This window comes from Aquila chrysaetos, chromosome 1 (genome assembly GCF_900496995.4).
Source record: "Aquila chrysaetos chrysaetos chromosome 1, bAquChr1.4, whole genome shotgun sequence".
Lineage (NCBI taxonomy): Eukaryota > Metazoa > Chordata > Aves > Accipitriformes > Accipitridae > Aquila > Aquila chrysaetos.
The window spans coordinates 29493123-29510671 of NC_044004.1; the positions used below are offsets into that span (position 1 = coordinate 29493123).

A 17549-nucleotide genomic window follows, 5' to 3' on the forward strand; every position below is an offset into this window, starting at 1 on the left:
GGATTATGTTTTTTTCTTTCTGGAAATTACTATATTGGGAAAAAGACACTTGTTTTTAAAGTAGTGTCATGTTATCTCCCTGGTGACAGGTTAACAAATATGAATCCCAACACTAGCACAGAGCTATGATAGCCTATTAAATTATGATGCCCAAAATTAGCATGCACAGTTTTGAAACAAGAAAAGATAACATGGCAAGAGAAGCATGTGGATGAAGTGGAAATACTAGGAAACTGGTGTGGAAGCCAGCCTGACAAATACTCAGCCTAAAAATTTGCAGCTGACATTTTGATAACCAGCTTAGAGGCCTGAAAACAAATTTATCTGTGCACAACAGAGCAGATGGGATGCTAGAGGAAGAAGAAAAAAGATTGGTCAACTGTCAAGAACAGCCATTTGCTTGAGAAGCTGAAAGATAGTCCCAAAAAACAGAGAAGGCGTAGTGAAAACACACAAGTCCTTTGAGATGGTCCATTGCTGCCAATAACTGACCTGATAAAGTTCCACAACACCCAGCAGTATGCTTTGGGTTGATAACATTGTCTGTATAGGTGGCCAATTCACCCACCTTTATATCTGCAATATTCCTCCTATCTTCAGTTATAACTCTGATTTGTAGCCTTGGGGAAGTAGTATCAAAGATAAAAGCAACAAGTTTGAGATTAATTTTTATAACTTGCATTTTATCATTCTATTATTTCATAGGTTTCTTGGCTTGAGTTTCTTTTTCTGATTCACTGTTTCTCAAAGTACTATTAATTTTGAAAGTGCTGTAGTCCATGTCCTAAGACCTGCACTCTTCTAGCATGTTTTGCAAGAAGTTCTTGCTCTTGCAGTGGGGCAGCAGATTAACTGTGTTCAGCACTACAAACTCGGCTTCACCCATCAAACCCAGATCTTTACTGTAATACATGGTATGCCTCCTGATCTGGTATGTCTGTCAGTTTTCAACAGTACTAGAAAAAAATCAATGATCTAGCAGAAAGCCACAGTACATTTTGCTTCTAAAAATACTTTAAAAGCCAAGCTTTCCATGTTTCACATGTGCAAGCTGAGGCTTTCTGTCATTCCTGCAAGTTAATTCTGCTCTGGAGAAAAGACAGCTCTAGTTCTACCAAACTTTTTACTCATGTCTATGCTGTACATACTTTTAAGGACAGTATGTGAGAATATCTCCCTATCTGTATGTAGAAGTAGTTACTTTGCTGAATCCATCATACAATGGATTCGTATTTGTGCAGTAATTTTGAAAGTCAAGACAAGCAGTCTGAACAGAGATCACCTCAGCAGTGCAAGAGAAAGCTGGTTGGTATTTCTATGGCAATATTTAAATAGCTCATTTGCCAAATACACTACTACTGCACAAAACAAAACTCCAAGATCAAAATATGCGGCCCAGTTTACTTACAGGTAGAAAGAATCATGTCTGGTTGTCTGCTTATATTCAAATGAAAATGCAAACCTCTCTTCATCAGTTGCGCCAGTAAAAGAGCCCTAGCTGAGCTCTTCACTCTAATATGAAACATGGCAAACCACAAAAGCTGCTTGACCCCACCTACTTACCTTTAAAAAAAAAAAAAAAAAAAGCCCCAAACAGATTAGATCCTAATCTCACTATTGTTTAAAAAAAAAAAGTAAAAAAAGTCTGCTTTCTAGTATCAAACACACATTTTACAGAAAAAAATTACTAAACTGTAATCAGTAGGGCTAAGTATTTCTTAAAAAAAAAAAAAGGAAAAGAGTAAAGCAGATGTAAATCATAGCATTTGGTTCTGTTTTTCTGAATTTTTGACCCCAACATTTGAAAAAATTCAGTTATAATAACAAGGGGAAGAAGGACTGAAGCTGCTTAAGGATGAGTGATCTCATCTAGAAGAAATGATGGTGCAACATTTCAACTTGCCTTTGAAGACATCAGGAGAGCCAGCAAGACAACTGCCTCCAGAGCAGTTCTGATCCTTTCCAAAATTAGCCATCTAAGGCTACATTCAATTAAAAAAAAAAAAAAAAAAAGCATTCATCTAGAAACTAGGTGCCTCTCAGTTCCTGACATCCTAAGTAAGTATCAAACCCAATAGCAGGTATGGAGAAATTATCCTCAGATACTGGGAAGAGGCAGGTGAAGGGGTCAAATTCAAAGCACCTACCCTGCTGAGGAAACTGCTGCCAAAAGTCCGCATAGTTACGGTGTGTTTTATCATCCAAATTAATGATAAATATTTAATTATTGTAAAGAAACAGGCTTAAGGTTAATTGGAAACTATTAATATCCTGATTTTCCTATGCTTCATTTGTGTTTTAAGGGAAACATTACTTATTACTGTAGAATTCTTCATGATATATTGTTGAAAGTGTTGGCAATGCCATACTTTGCAGGGTCTCCACTGAGAAACTGGGGTGCAAAGAGCAGTTCGGGAAGGAAAAATGAGCTTGGCTTACCTTAGGTCTTCCACATTCCTTTTTCTACTACAGGTAGAAACCCCTAGATTTTCCCCTTTAACAATATATGCTGTTGGTACTGATTGGTTTGGACTCAACACTTTGACAGGTCGGTTTGCATAGTTGCGATAATTTTCTGAGACTTTGTCATGAAGAAAAAGGAAATAGCCATGTAAGCCTTTTCTCTCAACCTGTAACTCTTCAGTGGAATAGCATGAGAAAAGGAAAGCACTTCTTCCAAGAAACAAGAGGCTTCCTCCTTTTGAACATAAACATTTAGACAAAGCAGAGCAGGGATCTAAGCATCTCCAAAATTGATTACAGAAATACTCAAATGCAACAATGATGGAATGTATTAAGCTAACTATAGTTACCTTTAATAATTTGATTTGAAATAAACTTCACCATACTCCTCTCTGCCTGCTTGCAAAAAAAATTTAAAAAAAGGTTTTGTGCAATCTATTTTCTATTATACATGGCACAAGAGCACAAGTAACAAAAGAAAAAGAAAACATGTAATAGAGTTACTCAGGAGGTGGCTACAGCAAAACTGAAGTGCAAATACTCCTCATATCCACTGGTACAAAGTTAGATTCGTTGAAACAGGCTTCAGCAAGGCTGTGGAGACATTAGCCTCTAGCAGAGGGGACAGGGCATGTAACTTCTAAAGAGAGTTCAGGCATTTCTGCACTGAACATTTCATCATGTCCAAATTCATTTAAATATATATTCATACAACTATATATATTTAGTATAGAGTATGTATACACACAGATATACACACACACGGACTATACCACCACCATATTCACATGAACAAGAAGTTTGGCTTATGATGCACTGACAGTAAATTATTGGCAACATATTAGTTGGTTCCAAACAATAGTTAACATTCAGTTTATTTACATACACGTGTAGTATGACATTTTCTGTTAAGAACAGAAAGGTTAGATCACTGTACGTACAGATGACAGTCAGAAAGACGAGCCCTCCTTAAACACTCTTGAGAGTTTACTTTCTTTCATTTACAACCCCATGTATCGAGTTGTGTATGTAAGTGAAGGTAGGACAAACCTGTGCTTGAAAATTTCAAGAAGAAAACACACTTTATATAAATAAATGCATGGAATTTATATATTTACAATACATACAGCATATAAATTATTTTATAATTAATCCAAAACAAGGTACTATTGTACACTGACAGCCAGTTGTGCTGAATCTTGGACTTATTTTTCACAAGTAACTTCAAGACTAACTGTGGGAGGTCTCTGGTTGACCCAACAACCTAGAATGGCTTGGGGCATATCACAGCTCAGTTCTGAAGCAAAGCTTTTTGAGTGTTACACTAAATTGAGGACTGTGCTGTTAACAACCTACTTAATATGTGCAAATGAGAGGCATGTTTTGTGCTCTTGATGTGTCATAAAACACCCATCAACCAAGAAAAATAATGTTTCTGGAGAATCTCTGGGAACATCTCAATGTCAGTAAATAGCCATTTATAGACACCTTCAACTCTTAAGCATGCAAATCACTACTAATACTACTGCCTGTGTAAAGAGAAACACAAACGTGGACTGTATGTACATGAATGCATCCCACTAAATGCAAATTAGGCTCCTGGGCTTTGCCTACATTCTCTCTCTTCCTCCATAAAGAGCTCAACTTGCCAGCTATGCAATGCTGACTTTTCAGAGAAAACATAGAGACTGCTAGCATTGCTGAAGATACTGTGCTCATTTCCCAACATTATGTAAAACTCTGTGCTGGAGTGGATCAGATGTTACAGGTTCCCCATGCTGTTTAGCAGCATCCAGCAGCTTACAGGATCAAGCCTTTTAAAAGAAATGGTGAAGCCACATCTCTGGAAAGTGGCTTCTTTTCTGTACTTGTGTTGCTGTTGTCTTTTTTTCAGAAAGCATCTTCACCCTCTGCAATATCAATGATTTTGTGAAGCAAGTCTTCAAAAGTCGGGCGTCCCTCTGGTTTCTAAAAATAAGAAGCATGCACAGCTGTGATCAGAAAGCAGTAAAGTTGATTTTGATAAATTATTAGTCTTGATATCATTTTGTGGCTATAAATCTACCATTTCATTAGCTGTGACATGCAAAAATATTTCATTGTGTGAATTTTGAATGTGTTGCTTCATCTCAGTAAGCGTCACCTTTTTTTTTTCCCTACACTTTGAAAAAGCATAAATAGGTGTTGCTGGACTACACTCTTCATAATAATTCATTATTTTGCATAGTGCTACACTTCTTCATTTTTCTTCCCCATTCCCACCTCTCCCAAAGAATTGCTCCAATCTTTCTTTACGCAAGTTGTTCATGCTACTAAGAATTTTGAGTGTCATTCTCTGAAACCTCTTTTACTTCTACTTTATTTTTTGGACTCTGAAATGAGACTGCATCAGACTTACACAACGGCCTCCTTTATCTACTCTGTTCTCCATAGAGATCCTTATGTGTCATAACATCCTGTTTGTTTTTTTTTAATTACAGCAATAAACTGAGATAGTCTCTTTGCTGACCTTGCTGACACAGTTAATTTAGCATCTTCTGAATGTCTGGGTTAACTTGCACTTTTCCTCCATTTATCAGCCTCCATAGATTTGTATCACCTGATGAATTTTGAAGCCTCAATATTCACTTCCATCTACAAATCATTAATAAATTTATTAAACAAGGACTGAGGTACCTACAGTTAATCATATTTTATGACAGATTGACAGTATCTTGCCCTTACTTGTGTCCTGTTTGTGATCTGCAAAGATTCTTTCTCTCCCATGTGATGACTGCTTAGATTTTTATAGTTAAGAACCCCTGATGAAATCAATAAATTTTTAATCAATTCATTGATGCTCATGTAAGTCCTATAAATAAATATTAACATTCAAAGAGCATTAACAAATAACTTATTATCTTCCAGGTAATTTATTATTCCATTTTAATGACCATTTCAAGCAGGTTACCAAGTACAAACAAAATTTAATGATCTGTAGTTTCCTAGCTCCTGTGAATAGCTTTTTTGAACTACAGACTTATTTGTCATTCTGTGGCCCTCCAGGGCACTGTTGTTTCTGATGTTTTTTCCACTGCATAAACCAACTGGTTTGTAAGTTTTAGACCTCCACCAGTTGGTTTGATGACTAATTGCTCTCTGTTCCAGCACCTTCTCCAAGACAAGCATCAGACAGTATGTCATCTTTATTACTGGAAAAGAGAGGTTTTTTCCCAGCACCCCCTGTGGCAAAGACTAACGAGAAATAAATCATGTAGCTCTTCCCATTCTTGGTTTCCTCAATTGCTCTCTCAAAATTAGAGGCATCTATTAAATGCACCTATCCTCTTAGAGACTTTCCGCTTCAATACTACAAAAACAGTTTTATACTGATTTAGTTGATCGTATTGAGTTTGGGTTTGCTGCCTGTCCTGGTTTCAGCTGGGATAGAGTTAATTGTCTTCCTAGTAGCTGGTATAGTGCTATGTTTTGAGTTTGGTATGAGAAGAATGTTGGTAATACACTGATGTTTTCAGTTGTTGCTAAGTAATGTTTAGTCTAAAGTCAAGGATTTTTCAGCTTCTCATGCCCAGCCAGCGAGAAAGCTGGAGGGGCACAAGAAGTTGGCACAGGACACAGCCAGGGCAGCTGACCCAAAGTGGCCAACGGGGTATTCCATACCATGGGACACCACATCTAGTATAGGAACTGGGGGGAGTGGGGGGCAGGGGGATCACGACTCAGGGACTAACTGGGCATCGGTCAGTGGGTGGTGAGCAGTTGCATTGTGCATCACTTGTATATTCCAATCCTTTAATTATTACTGTTGTCATTTTATTAGTGTTATCATTATCATTATTAGTTTCTTCTTTTCTGTTCTATTAAACCGTTCTTATCTCAACCCAGGAGTTTTACTTCTTTTCCCGATTTTCTCCGCCATCCCACTGGGTGGGGGGGAAGTGAGTGAGCGGCTGTGTGGTGCTTAGTTGCTGGCTGGGGTTAAACCACGACACTGCCCCTTTGATCTCTGTGAAAATTGTACAGTCAGTATCTTTCTGGGTTAGGAGGATTAATAGTACCATGTATTTTTATCTTTCTTTATAAACCTTGGGATTTGTATTTAGATTCAACTGCAAGTTAATCTATATTTCCTATATAACTTATAATCAGGTAATAAAGCATTCCTTTAAAAATATTTTCAGTCATTCTGGCATGTTTCTGTAATGATTAATAAACTGAGGCAATATAAAATCAGATTGTCCACCTCTGGGCTGTTCCGACTGAATTTTTTTTGCTAGCAGTATTTGTATGCAGATATAATTATGACCAGCACAGATTTACCAATTATTTTATTTTGTTACTAAATGCCTTTGCATACTGAATCTGACAGTCTGTCTATTTCATTGAAATTTCCTCGGTGGTTTTTCTTATCACAGCTCTAGTTCAGTTGCAAACCAGGGGGAGATCTTTGCTTTAGTAATAAACACTCAGCTGAATAGCTGAGACAGCTGGATACAGTCAGAATGCTGCAAGAGACATTAATTGCTGTTGCTAGATTGACCTTTTTTTCAATTCAAAGACAAAAAAATAAAAAAGTATATACCTCCTGCCAGCACATCATCATTGTTTCATACACCTGCTTGCAGGCTAGTTTGGGCCGATACAAACGATGTCCTTGGCTAACCATTGTTACCACTTCATAGTTGGAGCTTTTTTCAAAGGGCATTTTTCCTTCCGTAAATACTTCCCACATTAAAACACCTTAAAAAAAAAAAGATTAAGAAAATAAGCGAATAATTTCTTAATAATATATGTTTATTTTGAGCCCTGGGCTCAGGATTTCTGATAGATAAATAGTTTGAGATCCATATTCTAAAAAGTGTTCACATCTGTCATTGCTGAAAACATCTTATTCTAGTAGCATAGGTTTTAATAAATAACAGCTCTAAAGGTCTCTGTGGAACTTTATGCAAGCATAAAACCATGGCAAATGGTTTCTCTGAGCTTCTTCTCAGATCTTCTCATATGTCTGAATCCTTCCCAATAACTGGAGCTTAACTGCTATCGATAAAATGTAAAAATAGTGCTTTCTTTCAATGACGAATGTCTTACCAAAGGACCAGACATCTGACTTGCTGCTGAATCGGCTATAATTAAAAACTTCAGGGGGGCACCATTTCACTGGGAATTTAGCCCCTGAGGAGCTTGTGTATTGATCATCAAGGACATACCTAAAAAAAAAAAAAAGAAAGAAAAAAAAAAAGAAAAAACATGATAACCTTCAGTCAGCCTCCAAGCCTGCAAATCATAATTTAGATTTGGATTTGAATATTAGAAGCTCATATTGCCACCTAATGGCCATGATTGTTAGCATCACATGATAAAAATAGCTTCTCTGGGGGAGTACTAAGGTTTCAGTCAAGACTCAGTTCATTTTTCTGACTACCTCAGAGTCTTCTCTTGTGATTGTTAGCTATACAACACAGGTCTAGGCCACCCGCGAGTTAAATGTCTGTATTACAAAAGAAAATGATGCAAAAGCATAGATTTCTTGCTCTGTTTCTCACCAGCCAGTCTGAATTCAGATGTCAGGGGACATGCAAGCTCAGTAGCACAGAAAGGTGGCAAAAGCCAAGAAGAGCATGGTCAAACCACAGTGCTTTAAGACCTCCCTTACAAGCGCTGCTCCCCACTCCCTGCCTCACCCACACGTCACCCACCTGATGCAGCACCCGTGGGTTGCTAAAATTGCTAACAAGGGCAGGAAATTAACCCCTCTCCAGGTCTCAGCACCTCTCAGCACTTAGGCTAGCGAGATGCAACTCTGAACCACCTACCCCAAGAGGATTCCAAACTCACTGAACAGCCTCTTTCTATTTACCAAAATACAGATTAACAACTATTATCTCTGCAGCATGAGATCTGCTGTCTGAGACACAAGCTCTAATGTGCCCCCCTGCGTCACTACAAGATTAAAATTTGCAAGATTTTCACAGATGCTACAGAAAGTTGCTAGTAGAAGACCAGTCAGACCACAGAGTCAGTTTAAAGCCAGTCCTCTCACAGTAAGTGCTAGACACACTTACCTCTCTAGAGAATAAACTGCCTAGTTTTGATTTTCCAGAATTAAAATGAGTAAGGAAATCCACACAAGACCATAGAACGAACAAGCTTTAAAGGCACTGGAAAAAAAAATGAACCATACGATGTTCCCTAGAGAGGTCAAAAAAGATAATTTTTGCCTGTATTTTGCTGGGCATGTGTTGCCTTATGGCTAAGTACAAGGGTTAGGTGAATTTTCCCAAATCCCCACAAGTATGTTTGCACACTCAGCTGTACCTTGTCATTCCAAAATCCGACACTTTGACCACTCCTGAGTCACTCACCAAGCAGTTCCTGGCAGCCTGCAAAGCGAATGGTTAGAGTTTGATGAAAAACTTGCAGTCTCTTGCAGACAAATTACAATGGTCTAATGAGGACTTTGTCCTCATTGCATAGAAAGTTCACCTATTTACAAAGTTCAGTGGTGTATTCTCATTATGCTCTGGAATAAAAAGTACATGTGCATTTGCTCTCTATAGTACTGCTTTGACAACTAAACTATTTTGTAAAAAATCACCAGAAAAAAATTATCATCTCGAGGGATTCATGAGTGGTGAAAATGGCACCAGTAAAGAACAGACATAAGCTATTATTTCAGTGCAAATAGCTATCAACTCTTTATAAAAATTTCAGATTTTATTCCATTTTCTCAGAAGAGAGAAACCTCTCATCTTTTCTGGATGGCGCAGCTTTAAAGACTTGCTTAGAACCTAAACAGCCAACTTAAACTACTTAGAATTTTCTGCAAGAACAAAAAGCAGTCATTTACAAACAGGCTGTATCAAAAAGGAATAAGTAAGCTCAAAAATAAAAACTTCTAAGAAGAGTGTATTGCCTAATGGGATGTTACCAGGTCTCTGTGGATAAAGCTGTTTCTCTCCAGGTACTCCATTCCCTCACATACATCTTGGCACATAGTGAGCAGGACGTCTTTACTCAAAACTCCCCGTTTTTGTCTCAGGTAATTGAGAAGGCAGCCATGCTCCATGAACTCCGTCACGATGTAAATAGGTCTCTGTTGTGTGCACACACCATACAGCTGAACTAATTTAGGATGTGTTAGCTTCCTGAAAAGATTGAGATCGTGTCGTTATTACTTCCTCCGCCCAGTGCTAGCTCTCCAACCCACAAAACTGCAAAAAATACCACCTGCCCCAAATGTTTTATTTATAATCAGTATATGGCATCAGAGGCCTAGAACTGCCAGTAAGAGTGCCAAGCACACAACTCACATCATTACTTTAGCTTCTTCAATGAAATCCTCTTCATACATTGCACCTTCCCGAATTGCCTTGATGGCCACTTTATACTGCGCCCTCCATTTCCCAAGGCGCACTACACCAAACAGACCACTCCCCAGTTCTCTCATGAATGTCAGTTCCGAGGGATTAATTTCCCATTTCTCTATAAAACAAAACAAATGACAGCCCGTGACTCCTGTATTAAGGAACCTACTGAACTGGCAGGTGATAAGGAAGAGGAAAGGGAAACTGGATTACTAGCAAATTAGGGAATTTAGGGAGAAAACCTCTTAGAATTACCTTGAAAAATGAACACTTCTATACCTCACAAAACAAACACACTTTTAGGTAGACATGACCTTTAAGCAGCTCCTGACCAACACACAAGGCAAAACTCAAACCTTCTTGAGGCCAATAATTACGTACTGATATTGTCAGACTTGATTTCAACAAGCTGTCATCATAGAAAGTTGTGCCAATACGTAACAGCTGCTCACATCACCTGATGTGCCATGCTTAAAACAGGTTATTCCAAATTAATGTAAAAAAAAAAAAAAAGTAACCCCTCCACAAAGATCAAAGGGCCAAGGTTGAGTCAGAAGTCCGGAGGCTTATGAAGGAGCCAAAGGCACAGCTCTTTAATCGGGCAGAGCTCAAGGTGTCCACAAAAGCATGGAGGAAGATGCCGAATTCCCCTGAAGCACCGGTGACACATTCTGCCTCTCCTCACTGCTGCCCTTGGCACCACATGCCTGCCACCAGCCATGATGCCTTTGCACGCTGATCCTCTGAGCAAGGGCCTCCGAGGTACAACCTGGACCCACATAAGTTACTATAGCCAATCACAGCACAAAATTAGGTCTTTCAAAATTTTTAGAAAATATTGTAGCGTCTTAACATACATAAAATCATTAGAAAAGGTACGTGTAGATGACGTAGATATGCGTAGATAACACGCAATTACCATAGCTGAATCCTGCTGTCGTTGGTGCTGTCGTCTTCTTTGGGGTCACTGGGTAACGCAGCCTGGTAACGAGACCTGAGGTTCAATGATAATTCAAGAGACACAGTTTACTTCTGAAATAGCACCAGGCAGCAAATCAGCCACGTGTTCACTGCAAACTTCAACACTGATTAACAATAAGCTTATCGTTATATACAGCTTTGACCATATTTTCTGCTATTGCATTGTGTTGACTATAAAAAGTACCTACAAGAGGTACACAGGAGCACTCACTGCATTTAACTTGCTGCATCTTCTTTCCTGGCGAGAGATGGATACAGATATATGCATACATATTTGGGCTTTACAGTTATGCTGGCACCAAAAAGACTGAGGACCCCTTTCATAAATCAGATCAGAAAGATTATCTAAAACTCACAATGTTACTTTTGATCATTTCTGTTTCACACATACAAATGCCACCAGTTTCAGTTTATGTATATTTTTATAAATAAAATAAATGCTGCATGCTAGCTGAATATTCTCCTAAAATCTTGTCAGAACTTGATATGACAAAAGGAATGAAGCAATTAAAAATAAGTAGTAAAATCAGTTCTAATAAATGAAAAGCAGCTTTATGTTTTTGGAGCGTATTTTCCAGAATATCATCAGGAAATGCTGGGTCAACTGAACTTGATATAAACATCTGGAAAATATAGCTCATGAGGGAAATTTATGCACAGACTTGACTTGAAAAAATATACTACGTTAGTATCTGTGCCTTGAACCCGATTCCTGAATTCTCCCCATCCTGTCATACAGTGGGAGGACACCAGCATCAGCTGTAGATCTGAAGACTCATCTTTAGGGATTTCCTGAAGAACACATTACTATTCTCCTCATCTGTTTGCTATATGGAAAGGTAAGATCATTTTAAGTGGTGGTGACCTGCAGGTAAAATAAGCTAGTGCCTGGGAATACTCTGGGGAAGTACCATCCCTATCCATCTGCTGTGGGTTACAGGCAGCTGTTGGAGACACAATGTGGAGCTGAAAGAAAGATTTTTCCTGACTCAATACAGCTGTTCTTCTGCTACTCTGGGGACAGTAGCATTACTTTTTATTTATTTATTTTTACATAAAACTTTTCAAATTATTGTCTATATTGGAAAAATGCAACATGCAGTATCTCATGACTTCCCTAAGAAAGAAGGATCTATAAAAACCTAAAAACCTTCATAAAAAGCCCTAAAACCACCTCACACTCCTTTTCAAATCAACCCTAAGCAACAGGAAAAATCCAATTCATCTACCTGCTGCGTTATGTTTATGATACTCAATTATTTCTGGAATGGAGTTGAAGAGATGTTTTTCTGCGAGGTAGTACTGCTTCGGTGACGTCACTGTTTCTTTTATATGGTAGTGTCTTATTCCTGATGAACCTTCTCTGGAAAAATAATAACAATAATAACAATTAGTAATAATACAACTTCATTTGTTGTGAATTTTTTAAGAGGATCACATTGACTAGGAAAAGGAAACCGAAAGGGCCAGCATGGGTGCCCACTGTCACACGTTTCAGGAACAGCTTGAATATCAAAGATCCCAAGGGCTGGTGACTCACCGTCATCTCAGTGCTCAGACCAAGTTGAAGATAAACCCACAAAAGGTTAATTTTCAGCCCAGCGAGACACTTGGGCTGGCAGGAGGGAAGAGACCAAGCGGGGTGGGAGAGCAAGACCTCCTCCTTTGGGTAGTTCAGGTCTACACTGGATTAAACCAAACATGACCTAACCATGGAGTCAAGAAGCTCATTTTAGTCACCCATCTTTTTTATCACAGCAGCCCTCATTGCTTTATTGAGCTCTCTCCTGGGGTTTCCTGCAGGCCATGGATTTGGACAAGACAAGGTGTGCAGAGCAGCCACAGAAACTCACCCTCCAAATTTTGTATAAAGGGAAACTGTATACAGGCCAGGCTGACTTGAGTCTCTCACCACAAAACCACCTTCTTTATCCTAAAATGCAAGCACATCGACAGTTTTGTACAAGCGGTTTTAAACTACACGTCTCTTCTACTCATTCTGTGATTTGCACGTACCAAAATAAGCCTTCACTTTAATAAAAGAAGCTACTTGACGCTAATTTTACGGTTAATACTGTAAGGCTGCTGTGCTCACCTCATTTCTGAGGAGCTGCTCTGCCTTGCTTCTGTTCAGGTTTCTGCTGTACCACCTGCAACACGACATCAGTAACCAAAACTTCTCCAAGGTGCATGATTACATAAAATGCTTAAAACAAAGTATTACAAAGCTACAGATTCAATAGTTTTATGGTAAGCGAAGGTCAAGGACTGAACCTTTGTTAATGTACAAAAATCAGTCCCTATTACATTGTGCCATTCTCCCATAAAAAATGCCCTGGAAAAAAACATCCAGCGAGACCCCACAGAAGCCAATAAAGTGCAGGTAACTGAACTAATTTTGTGGCAAAAACACTTCTCAAAGACATGCAGGCTGATGGCAGTAGTTGCTCTGAACGGCAGCCCGAGGGCAGGCTGGCAGCCCCAGGGAAGCAGCTGCCCACACACCGGTCGAGCCACCTGCGGAGCTGCCTGCTAGACCGCTGTTTCGTTCAATAACTTCACGGTTCTGATTTTCCAGGGAGGACCCACCTACCAAAGAGGAGCTTGAAAGTGAATTAAATGTCACAGTTGCACATCCCCAAGGCTCGGTGCTGCATGGGCAGGTTAAAGCAGCCACAGAAGTACTGACATTTCAGCCAGCTGCAGCAAATAACATAAAAAGGAAAAACAGGCAGCTCGCAAATGGCATGGTGCGATCATTTTGAGCTATGCTGTCACAGCGGTAACCAAGCAAGAAAGTGGCACAGCAGCCTCTGATCAAGTTCTGCTGTACCAGAGATAGTGGTTTCTTGCAGTTGGTAGATGACCTGGAGTAATCCTCCCTGGACTGTGCAGTGACTCAGAATTATAGCCCCAAGGTGGTAAGGCACAAAGTGGCTGGACCAGATAAGGCAGCCCAGTTCCTTCCTTCCCTTTCTGCCAGCCCCACAGCCCAGCCCAGAGCAGGGCAGGGCTCTTAACAAGAGCCTCAAAGATGAGAAAGCAACAAAGAACAAGTAAATCCCTCTTGTAAAACTGAGGGAAAAGTCCCAGAAGAAATTTGACCTTCTGTCAAAACACAGCAGTAGGAGCCATACGTGGCTGAGAGTAGTTTTGGAGCTAGTAATATGGTTTTGTAAACTGGCTTTAATTATTTCCTTACAGCTCCATTTTATCTGAAAGTCATGAGATATATCCTAAGTTCTCAGGCACAACGGTTTATGCTGTAGTGACATTTGAATATCAAGAACAACAGGCTTGGAGACTACAGTGTTAAACATTATCCTGATGTTCTTAAATAAATACTCCATAATTAAACATCAACTGGAAAAAGCTTTTACAGCTGATAAGTTATATGCATACACTGAGACTTAAAATGCACTGAGTGATATATTCTCTTGAAACTTAGAGCTGCTTTCCAAAATCTCTGTTCTGTTGTTTACTTTGAATTATTTCCACTATTTTGTACTCTACTATCTCACTGCCACACACTTTGGATAGATAGGTCACTCTAATATTAAAAAAACCCCAATTCAGCACACTTATAATAGGTAATTTTCCTTTAAAGTTTCCCCTTGTCCATCAGAGAATTGGGAGGGGTTTTTTGCTTTAATAGTAATAGCCTAAAAACTACATGCCTGATGGCCATCTCACTGACTTGACTCTACATTACAAATCACAGCAAAATCAGTGAGGAGAATCAGAACAAATATATGCCTATTTCAAATATTTAAGTTTCATCTCTCAGATCAATGCTATCCTATGTGAAGTAATTGCTTTCAAAACTTTAAAAATACATTGTTGTTCTTAAAGCATAGGTTTCATTTTCTGGTCTTCCAGATTGTAATTCAGATATTCACACTTACTCATATTGATCAAGGTTGTTGGACTTCTTTCCTGTTACATAGTTGCTTGGAATATATCCTTGTTTTCTAAAAAATACATAATATATCATCTGAGTGAAAACATGTAAAATTGCACGCCTAGAAGACACCGTTTCATTCTGCTAATCACCAGAGGTCCCTTGCTGTCATTTATTTATTACTGACCCACACACTCAACTGCTGATTATACAGAAACTAATTTTCCACGTCAACATTTCCATATTAACTTTCACTGCACCTAGAGAAGTGATACAGGCAGCAAAAGTGTCCAAGAAAACCAGCAGAAGGGGTGAAGAAGCATAACCCTCTGCTGCTCTGTCACTTCGGCGCTTGGAGGTCCCAGTCAGTCACTGGAAATACATATGGAGCCTGCCACGGCCTGATAACTCATCATTACCCCTAACATACTGTGACAGGGACCTGATAAATATTGAAGTATGGAAGCTTTGACCTTTAAAACCACAGGGAAAAGTTTTAATCCAGGGAATGTAAAGTTGTAGTCATTAAGGCATCTCAGTGCAACTCTCTCTCAACTCATTCAAAGATTGCCCCTAATGATCTAGCTATTAAATAAGATGATGCTTATTCAAGTCTGGAAGTCAGAGCCTGCTGAGCTGAGTGTTAACCATATTGCTCCCTAATGAGCCATTCCCCAGGGAAGCGGGAGTACTGTACCAGTCCAGCAAGGCTTTGCAGCCTGGCTGATGCTTTAATTGGGAAACCATAAAGTCTGACAAGAAATATAACTGGAAAAGCTTCCAGTTCTGCAACAGCGTTTGCACTCAGGCCCCAGAATTTATTAAGAACCGCACTTTTAAAAATTGGTTTCTATGTGGGAATAAAGGTATGGATGAGGTTTCAGGGCTGGGGTGCAAAGTGGGGTCTAATACAGTTATTTGTTGACACACAGTCAATATGAACTACTACAACATGGAAATAGCCTTATGAACTTTATAATGAAAAATAAGGAACTCATGTTTACCCATATTTGTCTCTCGCCTTCCACCAGTGAATGTCGTTCTTCTCAATCACCGTATATTCTTCACCTTTCTCTAATCTTAAATCATGATGTTCTGTAGGCTCAAAATCATACATTGCTACCACCATCTCCTCCTCTTCGTTGCCATTTTCTTCAACTGGAGGAACAGGTGGCGGAGGCCTTCGCTGAAAACGACCCAACATGATTATCATCCCGCTCTGCTCCATTATTCCACCCCATCCACCCTTACCATCACACCAGTGCAAACTAGCCGAGCATCCCAGAGGCCAAAAGCTGGGCTAGTTCCAGGTTGCCCCAGGAGTGAGCTGTGGTGGCCTGGGAAGGCAGCTGGGGTGATGGGCAGATGATCACCTGGGTGCTACCCATGGGGCTGCCTCGCGCTGCAGCCCCACAGCTGCCAGTAAAGGGCAACGCTGGCTGGCGTTTGCTTTTCGACCACCTCTCCCACCACCAGTACAGATACAGCTAATAGGTGCAGCTAAATTTCAATGGGATTTTTTCCATCCTGAGATAGAGCGTGATGCCTATGGAAATAGACCTTTGCTCCAGGATAGGGAAAGAATCTCTGGAATTTAAACGCCATCTCAAAAAGCAGCAGTTATCTATTAAAAATTATAAAAGTTCTACCTACCGCACTTTTTTCTGGTATTGGAGAGGGCAATCTCATTACATCTAGAAACAAAGCACAGGAAGAGATTTGTGTCTATCCATTTAGCTATAAATTTAAAAACTAAATAAAAGGTTTAAATTTCAGATAAGGTTTTAATATCTTAACTAGCCTTCAGGATAGCTTAGAAAATCAGAAAGCAAAGACAGCTCCAATTAAGCATTAGGAAAATGTTGATTAAGTATTCTTGCAAAAGCATCCTAAATCAGCCAGCAGGCTACATTCACCACAAATTTGGCAATGTCTGTGCCACACCAGAGCGTGCCACACAGACATCCCTGAATCAGCCCTCAGATGCAGAAATATATGAGAAATAAAAAAGGGATAGAGATAAAAAAAATACATAAAAAGAAAGCAGTGTTCTTGTCACCATGATATTCTAAAGGTCTGTTCCTATTGACATCTGCTCTTCTAAAAAAAATAGTACTCTCCCTTGCCCTTCCTTTGCTAAATAAGGCATGGAAGTTGTATGTATTTTTTATTATTTCTCTCAAATCCAAAACTATTTTTTCTCCCGCACTGCTTTTTTCCACACTTAAAAGGTTCAGCTATATGTCATGTTTTATTCTTGCTGGCCACGAGCCACTGTTTATTCAAGTCTTTTAATGCAACAAAATCCACAGGTCCCCACCATTGCCACTTAAGATGCCAACAAAAGAAATCATCTGGGCACCTCCGATTTCACTGGAAGGTAAGCAATGGCTCAATTTCTTTTTCTAATACGGAATTTTCCTTAAATTGAGGACTAAATAATTACTGTTAGCATCTGCTGCTGAACAAGCAGAACCTGTGATTTGGATGCTGGAAGATGCACATGCCTATGGAAGTCACGGTTCACCCAGGTTCAGCATATGGACGTTTACAAACCTCTAAGAAAATTCAGTCCTGTGTTTGTAAATACATTGAGCCTTCTTGTATCGTTTTTATACTGGACGCAACACAGTTATTATTCTTTTACATGGGTATGTAGAAGTTGATTATTAAAACTGAAGAGCTGGCAAGGATTTCTAGCTGAATCTTTTTCACCATCAGGTTTTATATTCACTCTGAGGTAAAAGCTCGGTCAAATAAGTTTCAGATGGGAAAAAAAAACCAAGTGAAATTCAGCAACCTCAATGATTCCTTTCAGCTTTCTCTAAACATTTTTT

At 39.3% G+C, this 17549-nt stretch overlaps 1 protein-coding gene across 9 annotated transcripts in view; it reads right to left on the reverse strand.

Moving 5' to 3' along the window:
• Positions 1-3308: 3308 nt before the first annotated feature.
• Positions 3309-17549, reverse strand: part of TEC (tec protein tyrosine kinase) — a 52895-nt gene continuing 38654 nt past the window's right edge. For 7 of the 9 annotated variants that reach the window (XM_030025920.2, XM_041123844.1, XM_030025930.2 and 4 more), the window contains 13 exons: positions 16366-16406; positions 15717-15898; positions 14717-14782; positions 12907-12961; positions 12665-12744; positions 12041-12174; positions 10750-10824; positions 9777-9948; positions 9395-9611; positions 8782-8846; positions 7555-7673; positions 7046-7203; positions 3309-4431 (listed from right to left, as the gene is read on the reverse strand). In XM_030025920.2, the coding sequence (XP_029881780.1) occupies positions 4354-4431; positions 7046-7203; positions 7555-7673; positions 8782-8846; positions 9395-9611; positions 9777-9948; positions 10750-10824; positions 12041-12174; positions 12665-12744; positions 12907-12961; positions 14717-14782; positions 15717-15898; positions 16366-16406 (1442 nt within the window). In that variant the 3' untranslated portion in view covers positions 3309-4353. Of the gene's footprint in view, positions 5098-5187; positions 5315-7045; positions 7204-7554; positions 7674-8781; positions 8847-9394; positions 9612-9776; positions 9949-10749; positions 10825-12040; positions 12175-12664; positions 12745-12906; positions 12962-14716; positions 14783-15716; positions 15899-16365; positions 16407-17549 lie in introns of all 9 variants that reach the window. The other 2 variants (XR_005932500.1, XR_005932501.1) reach the window with 2 other exon arrangements.